The sequence below is a fragment of the Sylvia atricapilla genome, chromosome 17, assembly GCF_009819655.1.
Source record: "Sylvia atricapilla isolate bSylAtr1 chromosome 17, bSylAtr1.pri, whole genome shotgun sequence".
Classification (NCBI taxonomy): Eukaryota; Metazoa; Chordata; class Aves; order Passeriformes; family Sylviidae; genus Sylvia; species Sylvia atricapilla.
In genome coordinates, this window is record NC_089156.1 from 11,451,604 (window position 1) to 11,468,416 (window position 16,813).

The 16,813-nt window shown below is 44.8% G+C and overlaps 2 protein-coding genes across 2 annotated transcripts; both read right to left on the minus strand.

Moving 5' to 3' along the window:
* Positions 1–2,255: 2,255 nt before the first annotated feature.
* On the minus strand, positions 2,256–10,416 carry ANAPC7 (anaphase promoting complex subunit 7). The gene is made up of 11 exons (XM_066331711.1): positions 10,229–10,416; positions 8,955–9,141; positions 8,353–8,472; positions 7,168–7,279; positions 6,800–6,953; positions 6,549–6,691; positions 6,196–6,313; positions 5,629–5,825; positions 4,765–4,989; positions 4,193–4,343; positions 2,256–3,326 (listed from the first exon to the last, which is right to left on the minus strand). Exons 1-11 carry the CDS (start codon positions 10,327–10,329, stop codon positions 3,137–3,139), a joined length of 1,698 nt encoding a protein of 565 aa, XP_066187808.1. The 5' UTR covers positions 10,330–10,416; the 3' UTR covers positions 2,256–3,136.
* Positions 10,417–11,783: 1,367 nt separating this feature from the next.
* ARPC3 (actin related protein 2/3 complex subunit 3) lies at positions 11,784–16,618 on the minus strand. The gene is made up of 7 exons (XM_066331704.1): positions 16,515–16,618; positions 15,305–15,404; positions 14,219–14,295; positions 13,886–13,954; positions 13,494–13,620; positions 13,097–13,191; positions 11,784–12,316 (listed from the first exon to the last, which is right to left on the minus strand). The coding sequence occupies exons 1-7, from the start codon at positions 16,518–16,520 to the stop codon at positions 12,254–12,256; spliced, it is 537 nt and encodes a 178-aa protein (XP_066187801.1). The 5' UTR covers positions 16,521–16,618; the 3' UTR covers positions 11,784–12,253.
* Between the last annotated feature and the right edge of the window lie 195 nt (positions 16,619–16,813).

A 16,813-nucleotide genomic window follows, 5' to 3' on the forward strand; every position in this document is an offset into this window, starting at 1 on the left:
AGTCCCTCCTTTATTTCTGCTTCACAATTCCAGAATTACCATGATCTAGAAATCTTCAGAATTAAAAACAGTGCCAGAATTGCAGGTGTTATCAGCACATAATTGGAATAAATGCATTATTTGGGCAATTTCTAAGCACACCATGAACATGTGCTGCTTTTAGACCCTGGTGAATTCAGCCTTTTAGCTCTTACCCAAGTCTACGTACAGTTTAAAGAAATTCTGTCCCCTTCCCATCACTTCCTGTCAAAGTAGGAAAGAATTAAAAGTTAGTAACGAAATATGTGATTTAAATTCAAGGATTCCAGGCAAATAGGGGCACTCTGCCTTTACCCAGCACCTCAGACACACCAACACTCTACAGTTCAACTGGATGGCAACAATTTCTTGCTTCATGTCCAAACTGTTTCCCTTCCATCACTGATCTAACACAGCCTGAACTTCAGTTCTTGGCTTTGTGATCTTTTCTTCTCGGGTGCAGAGCATGTGATTGAGGGAGGGAATGAGGTCAGCTGCTTATTAAGGGCTAATTGTTACATTCCCTGAACTAAATGCCTGTAACTGCACTGGAGAGTACCAGACCTCTGCAGAACCAGAGATCACATTCTAAAATTAAAGCACTAATGAAGGCTCATTAATAGGCAAGCAGAATCCCTCTAGAATTCTGAAGTGAGGGCCAAATCTCTCTCTCTCTACAATCTCAGCATGTATGGGCACCTCAAAGTTCCACAGGCACAGTGCAGCTCCTAGCAAAGATCACACACAGCTACGAAACCCCAGCACCTCAAATACTCACCAGGCTCCATCTGCAGACTCTCACAACTTCTGATTTCCAGTAAGGAACCAAGTTCTCAGAAAACTGAAGCTGTGAGGATGCAAATCACTTTTTGACAGCCATCTCAAGGTGTTCTGAGGTGTGCCTGGACTGGCTTGCTCAAGCTGCACCTAAGGACTCATCTTGAAGTAGTTTTAGTTTCCTGCCTGTTCTAAAAGCAGAGATCATCAGATTATCTACAAACACACTACAGAATGGTTTCAACAGAACTGTGGCTTTCCAGTTTCCTCTTCTATGCAAACACTTCAGAGAAATGTGTGGTGGTTTCCACCTGAATTGAACGACCTATTCAAAGGAACCATTAGAATAAATCGGCTGAAAAATACATCGCATTCCTCATATACTCCTCAGCACAATTAAATGCATCCTGTCTTTAATTTAGTAACACAAACAACTCGATTTTCATCCACAGCAGAGGTTTGGAACACAACTAGAAAGCCAATGCAGCTACCCATCTTTCAGCTGCAGAAGATGTCTGGTGAATGCTGAGTGTGAGGAGAAAGCAAAGAGGTTTTTTATATAAAAATAGATGCTTTGAATATGCTGGCACGTTTTTTCTGTTATGAGACATGTGATGAGCTGAAATCCATTCACTGCATCCCACAGCAGTGGCAAAGAGATGAAGAGGATGAGGCCTCTCATCTGCCAGAAAGTCATTAATGAAATATTTGCTGTCCCTGAGGTGCACACGTTTGGTGGATCTGCTCACTGGAAGAGCAGGAGCAGCTTAAGCCAATCCAACTGCCACGACAGCTTTGCTTTGCTGCTCTTCCCCTGTCACCTTCAAATAACCATCACTCAGTTTGGTATTTTGGAAACTCTAAAGCCCACAGAATTCCAGAGAGAACAGACAAGCAGCTGTTTTCTTTTCTTACATGGATGAACTATTGGACTCCTCCTCTGTGAGCCATGACACACCAGAACGTTTCCAAAACAGACAATAATCTGCCTTTTTTGTTGTGCATTTTTGATACAACATCACAGAGGGATGTTTTACCCTTATCTGCCTTTCTGGGAGAAGCTTCTTTTCCATATCATGTATTTGTAACAAACAGCCATTTTTTTCCTCCAACTGATACACAAAACTATTATTTTTTTATCTTTCTAAACAGTCTGTGTGCTCCAGCATACCTGTGGTAACAAAACAAATACAAAAGGAATTAAACTCTCGATATAAAGATGAAAAAACCACGTTTTGGTAAAGACTAAGGAAATCAGAACTGTAAGAAAAATAAGTAATTCCTCTTCCCACACATCCAGCCCACAGAACTGAAACAGTATCTAGATTACCCAAAGCAGTTCACCCTTGAATTGCTGAGGCTGGGAATTTGTACATGAAGCAATTTTGCTTCAAAAGGTGAGGGGAAAAGACACGAATTCAAAAATTACCTGACAAAACCAGGAAGTATATAAACATGGAAAAAACAGGACAAATATGTGTATTTGCATAATTTAACGTTTCTCCAGCAGCGCAAGGGAAGAGGGATGAATTCTTTTTATAGCATTTTAAATGTCAGTGCTGTACACAGAATGTAAAGTGCTTTTGAGTCATCGCTGCAAAACCTTCCAGGAACATACTGAAATAAAACTAAACTGCATTTTAAAATAAATGCTCATGTACAGATTTTAAGCGATTGCAGGCTTTAGTAAGGGTTGAAGAAATTACTTTAATTTCCCACCACTGGCTCAATTCTGTGCACAGAGAAATCAGTCAGCTACAAAAAGTGTCCTGCAAGTCCAAGTTGCCTATTGTCCCAAATTTATCCTGGACAGCACAGGTAATGCCCTAGAAAAAGACAAAATAATTCAATAAACACAGCAAAAGAGAAGTGCTGCTTTCAACCACACTCAAGTAACTCCCTCAGACTTCACTGGGAGCAGCTCCCCTAGACTCAAATGGCTGCACAAAAACGAGCAAGACCTTTCCCAAAAAGGAGTATAAACCACTGTATTTACAACTTGCCCCAGCACATTTAGCCCTGAACAGAACTCATTGTTTTCATCACAAACAACAGGCTCATTACACACCTCAGATTCTGATGGTTTTAGTTTTAGCAGGGATTTTTCAAAATGAAAGTTGCAAATAGCCTCAGATGCAGTTAGTCCCTTACACTTAATAAATAAGAAGCATCGAGAATCTCCACAGTATTGAGATGCACAGAACTATTAATTGGTTTCAGAGTCTATTAAAAAACCAAAAAAAAGTCCTTTGTTACTGAAAAAAAATTCATAGTTTCTGTTCTTCTGAGAAGAGTGGCCCTAGTGGTGTGTTCAAGTGCCAAAACAAGCAGCAGGAGCCTTTTATTGCATCCCAAACCACTGTTCTTGATCTGCCCACTGAGCTGCTTCACTGTCACTGCCTTCCAAGTCCCCCTCTTCTCCACTTCCCTCCATGTCATCCACATCTTCTTCCTGGGTGGCATCTGTTGGACTTTCCTCTTTTTCCATTTTCTGCAAACCTTCCAGGGACTTCTGATCGTTTGGATCCAAACTGAAGAAAGGAAGAAAAATAAAGCATTGACTTGAAACTTTTTTTCTCTTTGTGGCCTCAGCCTAAAGAGTATCAATAAAATCTCATCCTGTTGTCTACACTTCCTGTTTAACATCATCAGGAAGCTTATTTTAGATGATGATGCAACTTCCCCTTGAGCTGCTGTAACACTGAGTCTTAAATCTCTTTTATAAAACACTTCTGATCCCCAAGAACGCGTTTATCTAAACATCCCACTCTTCCAGAAAACTTAGTCACCTCTCCCAACAATGCTAATTATAAAGTAACATGAAAAGCAGTAAAAATTTAAATGACTCTGACTAAATATAATCCATGCAGGCAAAAAACCAGCTGACCCATTTAAGCTATGCAAGTTTGCAGCGGACACAATGTGCTGGATTTAAGGCAAATCGAAGATGTTGCAATCAAAACATGGGAATAATTTAACAAAGTGACACCCTGAAATAGCATTTAGATTATGTTAAGTTGAATCACAGTGTTTAAATTTATCGAACAGCTCATTTTCATATGTATCTTCTAGAGTAAAGGAATGGATCCTCAAGTCTGACTATAAAATAATTAATAACTATAAATAACTCCGTGCCTTAATCCTTTTGTTAGTCAAGGAACCACGAGCCTAATGACACATTTAGCATTAATACATTCCCTACATTTTGCACTTCTCAAAGTTCAAAGTCTTGAGACCAACCAATTCATGAGCAGGGTGTCATTTGTGTGGTTTTGCTCGTTTTAAGGAAGAACGATACAAAACCACCTCTGATTCTCATCCTGATCAATTAGCAGCTCCTCAGTGAAAGTGATTATTGGCTCTTATAAAGCTCCTGCAGCCTCAGGGTGTGCTTTACCTCAGGGCTATGCTGTACTGGTCCATGGCCTCCTGGTACTCGTTGACAGCCACCAGGAAGTCCCCCAGGATGCGGTGCAGGACACAGTCACTCTGGTTGGCCAGGGCATTCCTCAGCAGGGCAATCCCATCCTCATACTTCTGCTCTCTACCTGCTCAGAGGTAAAACTACCGGCTTAATCAATGGTTGAGACACATCTATAAAAAGTCACAGTGTTCAGAGTTGTCCCAGCACAAGGCTATTTGTCCCTCTAGACCTGTCTGCAGGGAGGACAGCAGTGCTCTACTTCTTGCAAGATTAACTCTAAACAATGGCTTTCTGTTGCAATAGCTGTTACATTCACAATTACACCTACTTTGAAGTAAAAACATTTTGTTTGCAATTGCTTTAAGTGTAATATCAGCTGCTGGATGCAATTAATTCCTGTGTTTTTTTTCTTTCAGGATAGAACTGATAAACCCCTGGACTGTATCATCACTGTTACATCCTTCACATCAATGTGGCTCCAGAACACCCTTCCATTTACAATGGTGTCTTTAAACAAACCAACACGGGGGGAAGAAAGAACTTACTGAGCAGTTCTGCCTTCTTTACCACAGCTTTAATATAGTCAGGTCTTTGTGTGAGAGCTTTGTCCAGCAATGTTTTTGCCTTTTCCTGCGTGACTGGGTCCTCCAGGCAGACTGTGGCCAGCAGGGTGAGGGTCTGTGCGTTTGCCCCCAGGGTTTTGTACACGTTGTTTGCCATCACCATGGCTTCACGGATGCTGTTGGATGCCAGGTAACACTCGATGAGACCTGGTGATGTCAGATGGAAACACGTCAGGGTTTGAGTCAGCACCACAGGCACTCACCCCTCCACGATTATTTGCACTTAGCAGCACTCAGCTGCTGAACAGCTCACACTCCAATAAGCAAATACAGATTGCAATTGAGAAAGTGAATCTATGCACGTCAACAGACTCACTCTACAGACGTTTATTAATGGTCAGGCACTGAAAAAAACCCAACCCTAAGAACACCTAATGTAATGTTTTTGTCCAATTCCAACACTGGGAGAATTAACACTTCACCGGGACTCTTCACTACTTGAAGCTGCTGTTGAGATCAACAAGATCTAAATATTTAAACAAATATGACAAAACAAAGCTCCCAGCAGAACTAACCATTAGTTAACATCATTCCCCGAAAGCCAGCTGCTCAGAACACAGTTTTGTTTACACCCAGACCAAACCCAAAAAACCCATTTGGAAAACCGTTCTCACAAATCCGCGCATTCTCTCGCACGCCTCGCCTGATCCCATCACAGAATTTTGGGGCAATGATTTACTAAAGAGCCAACTGGAGGAAAGAACTGCTGGTCCATTCCTTTGCCACATCCTCAGTGTGACAGCAACGTTACCAGAGAGGGGCTGTGGGCAGCTGCCCGTGGCTCACCCTCGTAGCAGTCGAGGCGGCAGGGCGCCAGGCGGATGGCCTCACGGAAATGGATGATGGCCTCCTGCACCCGGCCCATGTTGCGTAGGGCAGCTCCCTTCAGCAGCAGGGCCTGGACACTGTTGCTGTTCAGCTGGATGGCTTTGGCTCCCAAATATAAGGCACGGGAGTATCTTTTGCTGTAGAAACTGTGACACCTACAGATAAAGGAGAGGGATTGTAAATAAGTGGTGCCTGTGCGTAGTCATGGGGGTTTTTTGATGTTTCTGAAGGTGAAAAAAACATCTGCAGAAATTTAAAAAAAAAAACCAGTATAAATATTAAAAGTGTTACTGTTTAATATATTGTTGGTATTGCACAACTGTGTAACTCTCCTAGATTTAACATACAGCCAACAAACAAGATAGATATTTACAGAGACTTAAAAATGTAAGTTACCCATGAACGGAACAGACAGGAAAGAAAAGCACCTTCTGAACAAAAGAAGCTGAACCCACTGTGTCAGCTGTAACCCACCACATTCAGCAAACTGAGAGCTGAGGCGAGAAAGGAAAGAAAACAACTCACCCAGACACCACCCAGGGCTCTGCGTGTTGGTCAGAAATATTGAAGAGGCGGCAGCCCAAGTTCTCCACATCCTCCAGCCGACCCTCACGGGCCAATAAATAACCATAAACATCCATTCCTAAAGAGACACGGGGCAGGATCAATCCTCAGCAAATTGGAAGTTCATTGACAAGGAAAAAAAAAGCCACAAAACCCACAAATACCTACTTTAAACTGTGCAATTACCTGGAAGGGTTCAAGACATGCAGCTTCTGAATGTCAGTTCTGGAGTGAAAGCTGGGTAAACAATACACAATATTCCACTGCATGTAGCTGTTACTCTTCAGGTCAAGCTTCTCTCAGGATTTACTCACCTTTTATTAGGTAAGGATCCAGCATTTGTGCTTGTTCAAATTTTAGGATAGAGTTTTTATTATCTCCAGCTCTGAAGTACAGGTCTGCTAAGCTCCCCAGCAAGTCCACATTATCCCTCAGCAGTGACTTCTTCTCTAAAGAGCTTAAAGGGGAAAAAAAATACCCGTTATTTATAAATGACAGTTTGAATATCATTAATACGTAAGAATTTATATATGATTTGACTGCACCATGCTCTTTCCACTCTTACCAAATGGTGTTTATTGCTCTGGTGTTGTCTCCAGTATGCACAAAGGCGTATGCCTTGATCCACACAGAGAGCCAATCCAAGTTGGGAATGCTCTGGATTATGTTGATGGTCATGGAGGCCACTTCTGCTCCCTTCACCGACAGAGACAGCAAGCCTGTTTAGAGAGGTTCACACCTCAATCTCAGCCACCCAAAACTGCTTTGGATACAAATTATCTGAGGAGCAGAAACCCCGACCCTTGACAAGCACGAACAGCAGTTTACAATTTCTATAAGGTGGGTGTGACATGCAAACGCAAGACAGTGACAGAAGTGTAATTAAAATGTTAACACTGAACTCTGCAGTGCTCACAGAGTGCAGACACCCACCCAGGATGGCATCCAGGGCCAAGGGGCACTGCCTCAGCACCTCTTTGTAGCTGGTCACCGAGGAGCGCTCCTGGCCCGCCTTCTTGTAGAGATTTGCCAGCATCATATTGATCTGCAGACAACAGAAATGTGGGGACAGTCGAGGGGGAGGAAGGAGAAAGAATCATTAAGAAAGGTCACAACTTTGTCTTCAAGCCTGCCTGGGTCTGCTCTGGGCAGAAGACAAAATAATCTGCATTTCTGAGAACAATCTAAGATACCATATAGTACAAAAGGAAAACTGTGGCTTCTTTCTGAGTACAGAAATAAAATCTACATTCTTTTGTGCGTGCACAGTGCACTTTGAAATCAAAAGATGGGCAAGTGCTTGTACACGATGCCAAGAAGGATCTGTATATTCATTAATCAGTCCCTTCCAGGAATCTCTCTGTATCCATGGAAGTGCTTGAATTAGCTTAGCAAGAAAGTTTCCATTCAGCTTCTGAATGAAGCCTTGATTGACCAAAAAACCAGAAATTATCTGAGCTCCTCACAACACAAGTAGCTGGTTTCTGCTGCAGCTCTTTCATTTACTGATCTATATAGGCAAAAAAATTTGCTTTTCTCAATCTTTTCTCCTTTTTCTGTTCTGCAGGCTGGCCAGAACACTCTGACATTAACTGGAGTTTAAGCCATGTACATTTTTAGGACAATTTAACATGAAACACAGTTGACTGATCTGATGTGTTAATCTTTTAAGCCCTTCTGAGTAACAGAGCCAGCAAGCAAAGACTCCACAGATTTGGCACTGCAGACCACAAAGGGATCTAAATATTTAACATTATCTAAACTGTTGTTGAAAAGGATTAAAAGATTTTAAGATGGAGCACTAGCAAACCTTCTACTTGCCAAAGTCTCCAGCCTTTCAAGCATCTGGCATTGCTCCAACTATACAAGAAGTTATTAAAGATGCTCAAAACATTTAACTCTTTTAATTTTTTTCTTTACATTCTTTTTAACAGAGAAGATACAAAATTAGTATGACTTTAAAGAAAAGGGTCCATATTAGCTAATTTAAAGTTAGGAAATGCTACTGAACAATAATTAACCGATGAAAAAGACATAATGCCATTAAACCTATATATTATCTTCTGCCCTAGAGATACACTGACCAAGAACCTGTGACAAAAACCTGCCAGAACTCACCTTTGGAGTTCTCTGCCTGGAAGGAATCCCATCAAGAATAGCAATGGCATCTTTATCTTGCTTCAGCATTGTGTAACATTCTGCCATTTTGTATTTCACTTCAATTTCTGACGGTAAACACTGAAAGAAAAAAGAAAGATTTAAATACAGTGGTGGTTTAATCAGGTATGAAACTTTTAATGAGGTTTCCTCATAAAGATTTACACTGTGTTGAAAAATATCTGGTGCATTTAAGTTAACAATGCAACTCACTGCTAGTTCATATTGTTCTTGTCTTCAAATTAAAATTATGAAGTGCACAGACAGAAAAATTTCATGGGAGAGACCATTTAAAGTTTTTACCTTAGAAAACACCACACAGATATTATCAAACTGATTAGCCTTAAATGTCAGGTTTATTTGACATGATAAATGCACAATGTAAGGTATTTAACAGCCATGCAAAGGTGATGCTCAGGGATGTGGTTAGTGATGCATTTGGCAGGGATTCAATCTTCAGGATCTTTTCCAGCCTCAGTGACTCTGTAAATATTGAGTCAGCAACATTAACTGGAAAGGAGAATGTGATCACTTGATGCAACACATTATCAATTCTTAAATACCTGGCTTTGGGGCGTTGATGCAGCATTCCCAGTAGAAGGTCTGACTTTGGAGGTTTTACTTAAGGCTTTTTTCTGCTGTAAGGCCATTGTGTACTTGCTGACAGCATTCCTGTATTCCTTGTCGTGGAAGAGGGAGTCTGCATGATAGACAAGGAGCTGGTACTTCTGAGAGGGAGAGAACAGCTCCCTAGAAGAAATGCAGACAGAAAGGCTGAGATCAGACACCTGCACAAGAATCAAAACCTTACAGACCCAAAGTATTTGTAGCTTTGGTTTGTCTGGCTTCAACCTGCAATTCCTGCAGCTTCTTTATTGCACTGGAAGGACCATTGAGTAACAGCACTGACTGCTCACACAGGGGTTATCTCAGCAATTTCTTTTATCTGTAAACAAACAAACCCAACAGCCACTTCTGACACCTCAGCAGCAGCAGCAGCTCAATGTTTGGCTGCTTGGCCACAGCCCCCATCCTTCCCATAACACACCTCAGGCTGTCCATTACACTACATCAATTTTCTCCTAAGATCCATTCACCTTTTATCAGGTAAGGATTCAGCATTTTGCCCGTTCAGATTTCAGAACAGAGTTTTGTTTGAATGGAGTCAAGTTTAAAAGGCGACCCAGCTCCTTGCACAGTTGTTCTGGTTCTAATCCCTATTCCTACATTTTACAGACCCCCTTTGTAATACTCTTAGTATGTGTGCAGACCAAATGACCCAACTGTGGCATTCCAGGACCTGAAGGGAGCCAACAAACACCATGGAGAGACAATTTATAAGGGCCTGGAGTGTGAAAGGACAAGGGGGAATGGCTTTGAACTGACAAGAGCGTTGATTTAGATCGGATCTTAGGAAAAATTCTTTCTTGTGAGGGTGAGGAGGCCCCGGCACAAAGAAGCTGTGGCTGCCCCATCCCTGGAAGTGTCCAAGGCCAGACTGGACGGGGCTTGGAGCAACCTGGGATAGCGGAAAGTGTCCCTGCCCAAGGCAGGAGGAGTGAAACAAAACAATCTTCAAGGTCCCTTCAGTGATTCTGTGATTCTCTGCCAGGACACCCATGTTGTAGTGGGCACCCAAAGGGACGCTGATGCTGATATCGGAACAGAGGCGGGCTCCATCCCCGGCAGGGACAGGGGCAGGAGAGGGGAAGGCCAGCACCAGGACAGCGATAAGGCCAGGGGAAGGGGCAGGGACAGAGGCAGGGACAGGGACACCCCAAAAGCGGCCCCGCTCCCCACAGACCCCGCGCGCGGCCCCTGCCGGCGGGGCACTCACGGGTTGTTGCCGCTCATGGTGAGGAGCAGCCCGCTGAGCAGCCGCACGTTCGAGTGCAGCCCGGCGGCCGCCATCTCGCGGACGTGCTCCACCACACTCATGCTGCCGCTGGCGGGGCGGAGGGGACGGGGCGGGGGGACAATCGGGAGAGACCCCGAGCGAAGCACCGGGCACGGAGCTGCCGCCGCCGCCGCCCGCCGCCACTCCAAAATGGCGCCACCGAGGGGTCCTCGCGCGCCGCCGCCTGCAGGCGCCCAGGGCAGTGCCCGCGCGGCCCGACAGGCGCGCCGAGGGCAGCCCCAGCCCAGGGCAGCCCCAGCCCAGGGCAGCCCGAGCTGAGGACCCCGGCGTGAGGGGAGAGCGGCGCCGCTGTGAGGGGCAGCTCCTCTCTGTGTGTGCTCCGGTGTGAGATACGCACTCCCCGTGCCTTCGCAGCTCCCCAGTCCGCTCCTTGCCCTCCTGCCAATGCGCTGAGGGGTGCTGCAGCTAATTGTGACTGAGGTCTTCGAGATAACGACGCTCCTGCCTAATAAAAATTGGTCATGGAGGAGAAAGGCCTTTCAAAACGTAACGTTTCTCCTGGGAAATGACTAGGCCTATCGTTAACTGCAAGGGTAGACTGAGGGATGAATCATAAACTTTGTTTTCCCGCCTTTGTTGCAAAAACATGGCTATCCTATTTCTAAAAGTGGAGTCGGTGAGAACTTTCAGTTTCACTGCCATCAGTGTTATTGGGAGAGTTACACAGCTCTCGGCAGACAAATACACCAGGCAACCAAACAGCACCAGCACTGGGCTGCAGGTAACACTAAAGGTGTGTTGGTGTGTGGTGACACTGACACCAGTCCTGCCATGAAGGAACAAAACCTCAATAAACTGAAAGTGGATTTGTGTTCTTCCAGAAATCGTCAGAACAGCTTTTTACCAGCTTGTGAGTGTCTGAACGTGCCATCAGGAAGGCAGCCACAGACCCAGCCCTGTGTTACCCTGTAAAGGCATTTTGGGAGCACAGCTCTGCAGAGACACTGCTAAATAAACAGGGAAAGGGCTGCAAACTGCAGGCCCTGTATTAATCCCAGTCTTCAGTGAGAATGATTCACTTCCTCCTGATAAACATTACACAGTAATCATGGAATCACAGAATGCTTTGGGTTGGAAGGGAATTTAAAAACCACCTCGTTTCACCCGTGGGCAGGGACACCTTCCACTATCCCAGGTTGCTCCAAGCCCCATCCAACCTGGCCTTAAACACTTCCAGGGCTGAGGCAGCCTCAGCTTCTCTGGGCACCCTGTGCCAGGGCCTCACCAACTTCAATATTTCAATATTCAAGGGAATATTTTTTTCCCAGAATCCAATCTAAACCAGCCCTCTGTCAGTTCAAGGCCATTCCCCCTTGTCCTGGCACTCCAGGCTCTTGTTCCCTCACTTCAAGTCCTGGAAGGTTACAATTAGGTGACCCCAAAGCCTTTCGCAAAAAAAGCCAAAACCAAAACCAACCAAACAAAAAAACCCCTCTTTGATTTCTTTGAAGGCTGTCCATAAGACACACAGCAGTTATCACGTTAATTACAAGCAAATTTTATTGAAAACAAGGTAAAAATCACGGCACTGGACAACACAGCGTGAGAGGTCTGTTTTTCCCTGGACATACGATACCCAGACTCCAGCCAGCAGAGCAATGACACAGCTCCCCTGCCCCACAGCCAAGCCCATTTCTTCTCTTAAATACAAGCCCTGTTCTAAATGCTGTAGCCACGATTACAAAGCAGCTTGCATCTGAAACAGCACGTTAGAAACCACTTATTAAGCACCAGCTTAATAATATTTGCTTACACAACTTATCTTTTTTGCTCTCCCTCCCTCAATCACTCATTGACAAGTTTGGGTTTTTTTCTTCTTTTTTTTTTTTTTTTTTTTAACTTCATAAGCACTTAATTCTTCCTTGGTACAAAATGTATCCAAAACAAAGGCAAAAGACTTGAACATCTTGCTGTGGAAATGCTTGAAGTTGTTGCCACTTTGCTTCACTGCCCAGGGCCTGAGAGACTCTTGTTCATGAACTGCCTCTTCACAAAGCAGATCCACCACTGCAAAAGGAAGTACAGAGTCAGAAAATCTGCAAAAGTGGTTTCCATTGACTTTAAAGTATTTCATCTCTGACACACAACAAATATCAAGGCCCCAGTTTTACACACAGTTTTCCACACTGGTTTCTAGTGGAATTGAGGTGAACAAGACAATAGGAATGGACACAATGAGTTCATATTACAGAACTTTGAGTTAAAACAGGAAATTCTACTTTCTCCTATTTTACTTTTATTGTATTTTTTTTCCAATACAATCATAAGGCATCAAGAAGCTACGCCTTTGAAACTAAATTACCCTAAGTAATTTGGACATTAAATGCAGTCACATTTGCATGTGAAACATGTGAACACTCAGGAGGTGACTCATTCATTGATTAGCAATTTTTTTTCAATCTGGATACGAGGCAAAACAATTAACTTCAAAGCAGCTCTCAAATCAGAGCTGCCTGGGAAGAGAAACAGCACCTCTCGTGCTTGTGAACTCCATTTGCAACCCCAGCCAAGAGCAGATGTGCAGTGCTTTGAAGAGCTGAACCAGACACCTCTTATTACTGCCCTGCTTTTGAAAGGAACCCAAACTGGCATTCACTGTCATATCCCATTAGATTAAATTTATTGGTAACTTGCAGCTGCCATTTCACTGTAAAATCAGACAGGCTTGGCTGAAGTTACCCACCCCTGACCCTCACCCCATCATCTCTCTCCATTTCTCTCCAGAGGTGGCTGAAAAAACACCCCCAAGCTCTCATTAACCCTGCAGTGATGCCACTGAACTCTCACCTTGCTTGGCTTGTCGCTCTGAGGATCAAACACTTTGTCACAAAGGCGAAGGCCGGTTTCTTGCCTCAGCTGCTGCAGGTAGGCCCTCATCACCTCTGAAAGCAGCACAGCAAAACCAGGGTAAACTGGGCACTCAAACTGGATTGAACAGGGAGGCATCAGATAGAACTGCTTAAAGCAGAGAGGGAGTTTCACTCTGCAGGGACTCCCCACTGGCTGAGTTGATTTGCCCAATTTATCTATGGAACCAGGGGAGGAAACCCTCAAGGTCAGAAAATTGAGCTTGTGCTGTCCTTCAGAAGACAGACTGAAGATTTAGAAGATTTTTGTTTTGACAGTAATTATCCTCAGTGCAGTTAATACAGTGTGACCCTCAGAGGCCCTGGGTCAGCCTTACCTTCCTCCTGCTTGTTGGCAGGTTTGGCGTAAATGGCGTTCAGTGGAAAGCCAGGCTCCCCTGGGATTGGGAAGTTAGTGATTCCTAGTGTGTACATTTCCTTCTCTCCCTGGCCCTTGGAGTTACACTGGAAGAACCAGGCAAACAAGGGGTTAGCAGTTAGGAACAAAAGCTGGCAGAGTATTAGACCCAAATTTTTTACAAATCTGGAACCTGGAAACTCATCAAGAAGAACAGAGCACATCCACAGCCTTGGAGTATTTGAGGCTCTGACAACTGGGACTGGGGTGAACAGGATTATTTGTTCCCCTGGAAGGAGAATATCAGGAAATCCTTTCCTTAGAACAATCCTCAGGCTGTTTCCCATCTGCACAGAAATTCAGTTTTCTTACCTTTTGCAGCTTTTTCAGGCACTCAGAAATGTAGAGGGTCACATAGATCAGTGTTCTGTCAGCCTCATTCTGCAAAACAAGAACAGGAACTTTTAGATTACAGGACTTTGTGGAACTGATGAAGTCTGAAACAGGAAAGAATTCAAGCCATTTTGGGCTATAGTTTCCCCATGAGAGAGAGATCTGCAATTCATGACGTTTACCCAGCTTTAAAGATTAAGTGGAAGGGGAGTTTTTTGTGATCTTCTAGAATTACTTCCTTGAAAATAAATTTATTTTCACAGCACCAACCCTCCAAAGAACTAGAATATGCTCAGTATCTCAAAAAATTACCTTAATTTCATAATTTTTGAAGAAAACATTAGCTTTGAAGTAGTAGATGGCTTCATCTATAATATCTGTGTCCTTAGCTAATAAAAAAGAGATGCAGAGTTAAGCAGTGCACTGTTACATTACATTTGCCATAACTTTTACTCACTGAAATACATAAATAAGGATTATTGCAAAAGCAAAACCATGGTATTTAGAAAAAAGCAGAAGTCAGCACCATGTAACAGAAAATTTCTGAAACACCAGGAGTTCAGACTGTGATAATTAAGCTTCCTTCTCCCTTCTCCTTCCCCTGTGATATGTCCCTTCACAAACAGCACCAATTCAGCAGTTCCCCACTTTTCTACCACTTCTGAGTAACTCATCAGGGTTTTAACATCATAAAAGGATAGGAAAAATGTTTTTGGAGAAAGCATATCAGCACAATCCCTCAGATTCCATTATCCTCTCCAAATAAAGGAGGGGAGCAGAACACAGTGACAATCTGGCTTTTGCTACCATCCAAGACTGCCTCAATCCAGAAACACTTCCTTTACATTTCCCTTTTCAGACTGAAGCACCGCATTTCTGGGGAATACCACGCCTGGGAATTCACATGTTGAAGGGGAAGCTGTACCTGGCTGCCTGTGAGCCCTGTCGAGGTGCCTGGAATTTCGTTTCACTTCTTGAAGCCCCAGGTTTTGAACCCTGAAGTCCCTCAGAGCAGGCAGGCGTGGCCAGTCTCAGCCAGAGAACAAATTCTCTGCGGCCAAACCCCAACTTCCTCTGACACAGAGACCTCACACCACCACAGCCTCCTAAAAACCCTGCTCAGCAGCACAGGGGAAGCACCAGAACAGCAACCAGAGGTTTGGATTATTGAAACTACTCATTCAGCAGAACACTGAGCACAATTATCTGCGCATAATTATCTGCGTGTAATTATTTTCTATGATTTGCAAAACTGAAAACTTTGCTCCTCTCTAAACTGCAAAGCCTTTCCATTTCCCACCGGTGACTCTTCTTGTCACTCTTGCTGGGGCTGGCTTAAAGGAACCCCTGAGATGATGAGAGCTACATGCAGTAATTCAGAGATTATTATGAACTTACTTTCTCGAGGTGCTGGGCCCTTGAACTGGCTTCTGATGGGTAACAGTGCCATGTTCCCAATTAGCTTGGTGTCTGAGTCCATTAAAGTGGAGTGGTAAGCCTAGAGGCAGGGAGAGCTGGTTATTGAGCCTACTGCAAATAGACATTTCCATATCCAATCACGTGTCCCCTGTGCCTTTATCAAACAGGAGTCACAGCCTAGTTCATTATGATGCTTCCAGCATTTTTTCCTTGCACAAACAATTGCTATTTTCTATTTAGATCCAGATCTTGGTGCCATTCTGGTGAATGCTAGGGAAGCACCACCACTGCCACCACCTGCAGTCACAGTGTTGGGAGATGGGATAAAATCCATGTTGTTGTTCTGCACAGTTCATCCCCAGGCTGCCTGACCCCATCCTGGCAGCACCAAGGGGTAACAGCCCTGCTCACCTGCCTGAGTTCTGGGGCCCTGCACTGAAAGTTAGTTGGTCATTAAGCAATATGTGACTTATTTCCATGTCTGACTATTAATAGCAGATACTTTTAAATAAAGCTAGGCTTAATGCAGTAAGAAAAAACCAAAAAAAAAAACCCAAAAAAACCAAAAGATACCAAAAAACCAAACAACCAAAAACCCGATTTAAGTGAAAAACAAACCAGTTTTCTGCATATAACAAATTCTTCCTGGAAAGCCGATTTTAACCAATGAGTTTACTTTTAGGCACCCTCTAAACGTTTCCCGGGTGCTGTCTGTGGCAGTCCAGTGGGAAATAATCCCACATTTCATAAGCCACCTTCTGCGGGGGCAGAGGATGCGACTGGGTGTAAAAAGCAGTTTATTTCATTGAGGGGAAGGCGGTGTGAACAAAGCCAGAGCGAAGCCCTGCTGTGACCGCTGCTGCCGGGGCTCGCAGCCTCCCGCCTGCGGGTGGATCCCTGGCAGAGGGAGGAGGAATAGGAAGAGGAAGAAGAAGAAGAAGAAGAAGAGGAAGAAGAGGAAGAAGAAGAGGAAGAGGAAGGCGCTGCCTTGCAGCATAAAGAGCCATTCCCCGCTCTCAGCAGCGCTCCCCGCAGCTGCAGCCGCTCTCCCCCCGCAGTGTCAGCGGCCAGACCCCGCAGCAGAGCCCCTTTTCCCCGGCCCGGGCTCGCCCCCTTTTCCCCGGGCCGGCCCCGCCGCCCCGAGCCCTCCCGCCCGCCGGGACCGCGCATCGGCCGCGGAGCCGCTCACCGGCATCTCGGAAAGGCAGGAGGCGGCTCAACGGGGCCGGGCGGGAAAGGAACGGAGAGAACCGGGCAGGAAAGCGGGCACACAACTTCCTTCTCCGCCTACGCTGCAGGAAATGAGGCAGCGGCAGAGGCGGTGCGAGGAGGGGAAGCGGGAGCCGTGCACCGCCCCGGAGGGAGCGCAACGGGAAGGGATGGAGGGGAAAGAGCATCGCTGTGCCCGGGCACTGCCCGTGCGGGGAAAGGGCCACCGAGAGGCACTGCTCGACCGGGCACTGCCGGTGCCGGGAGGGGAGCCCGGGA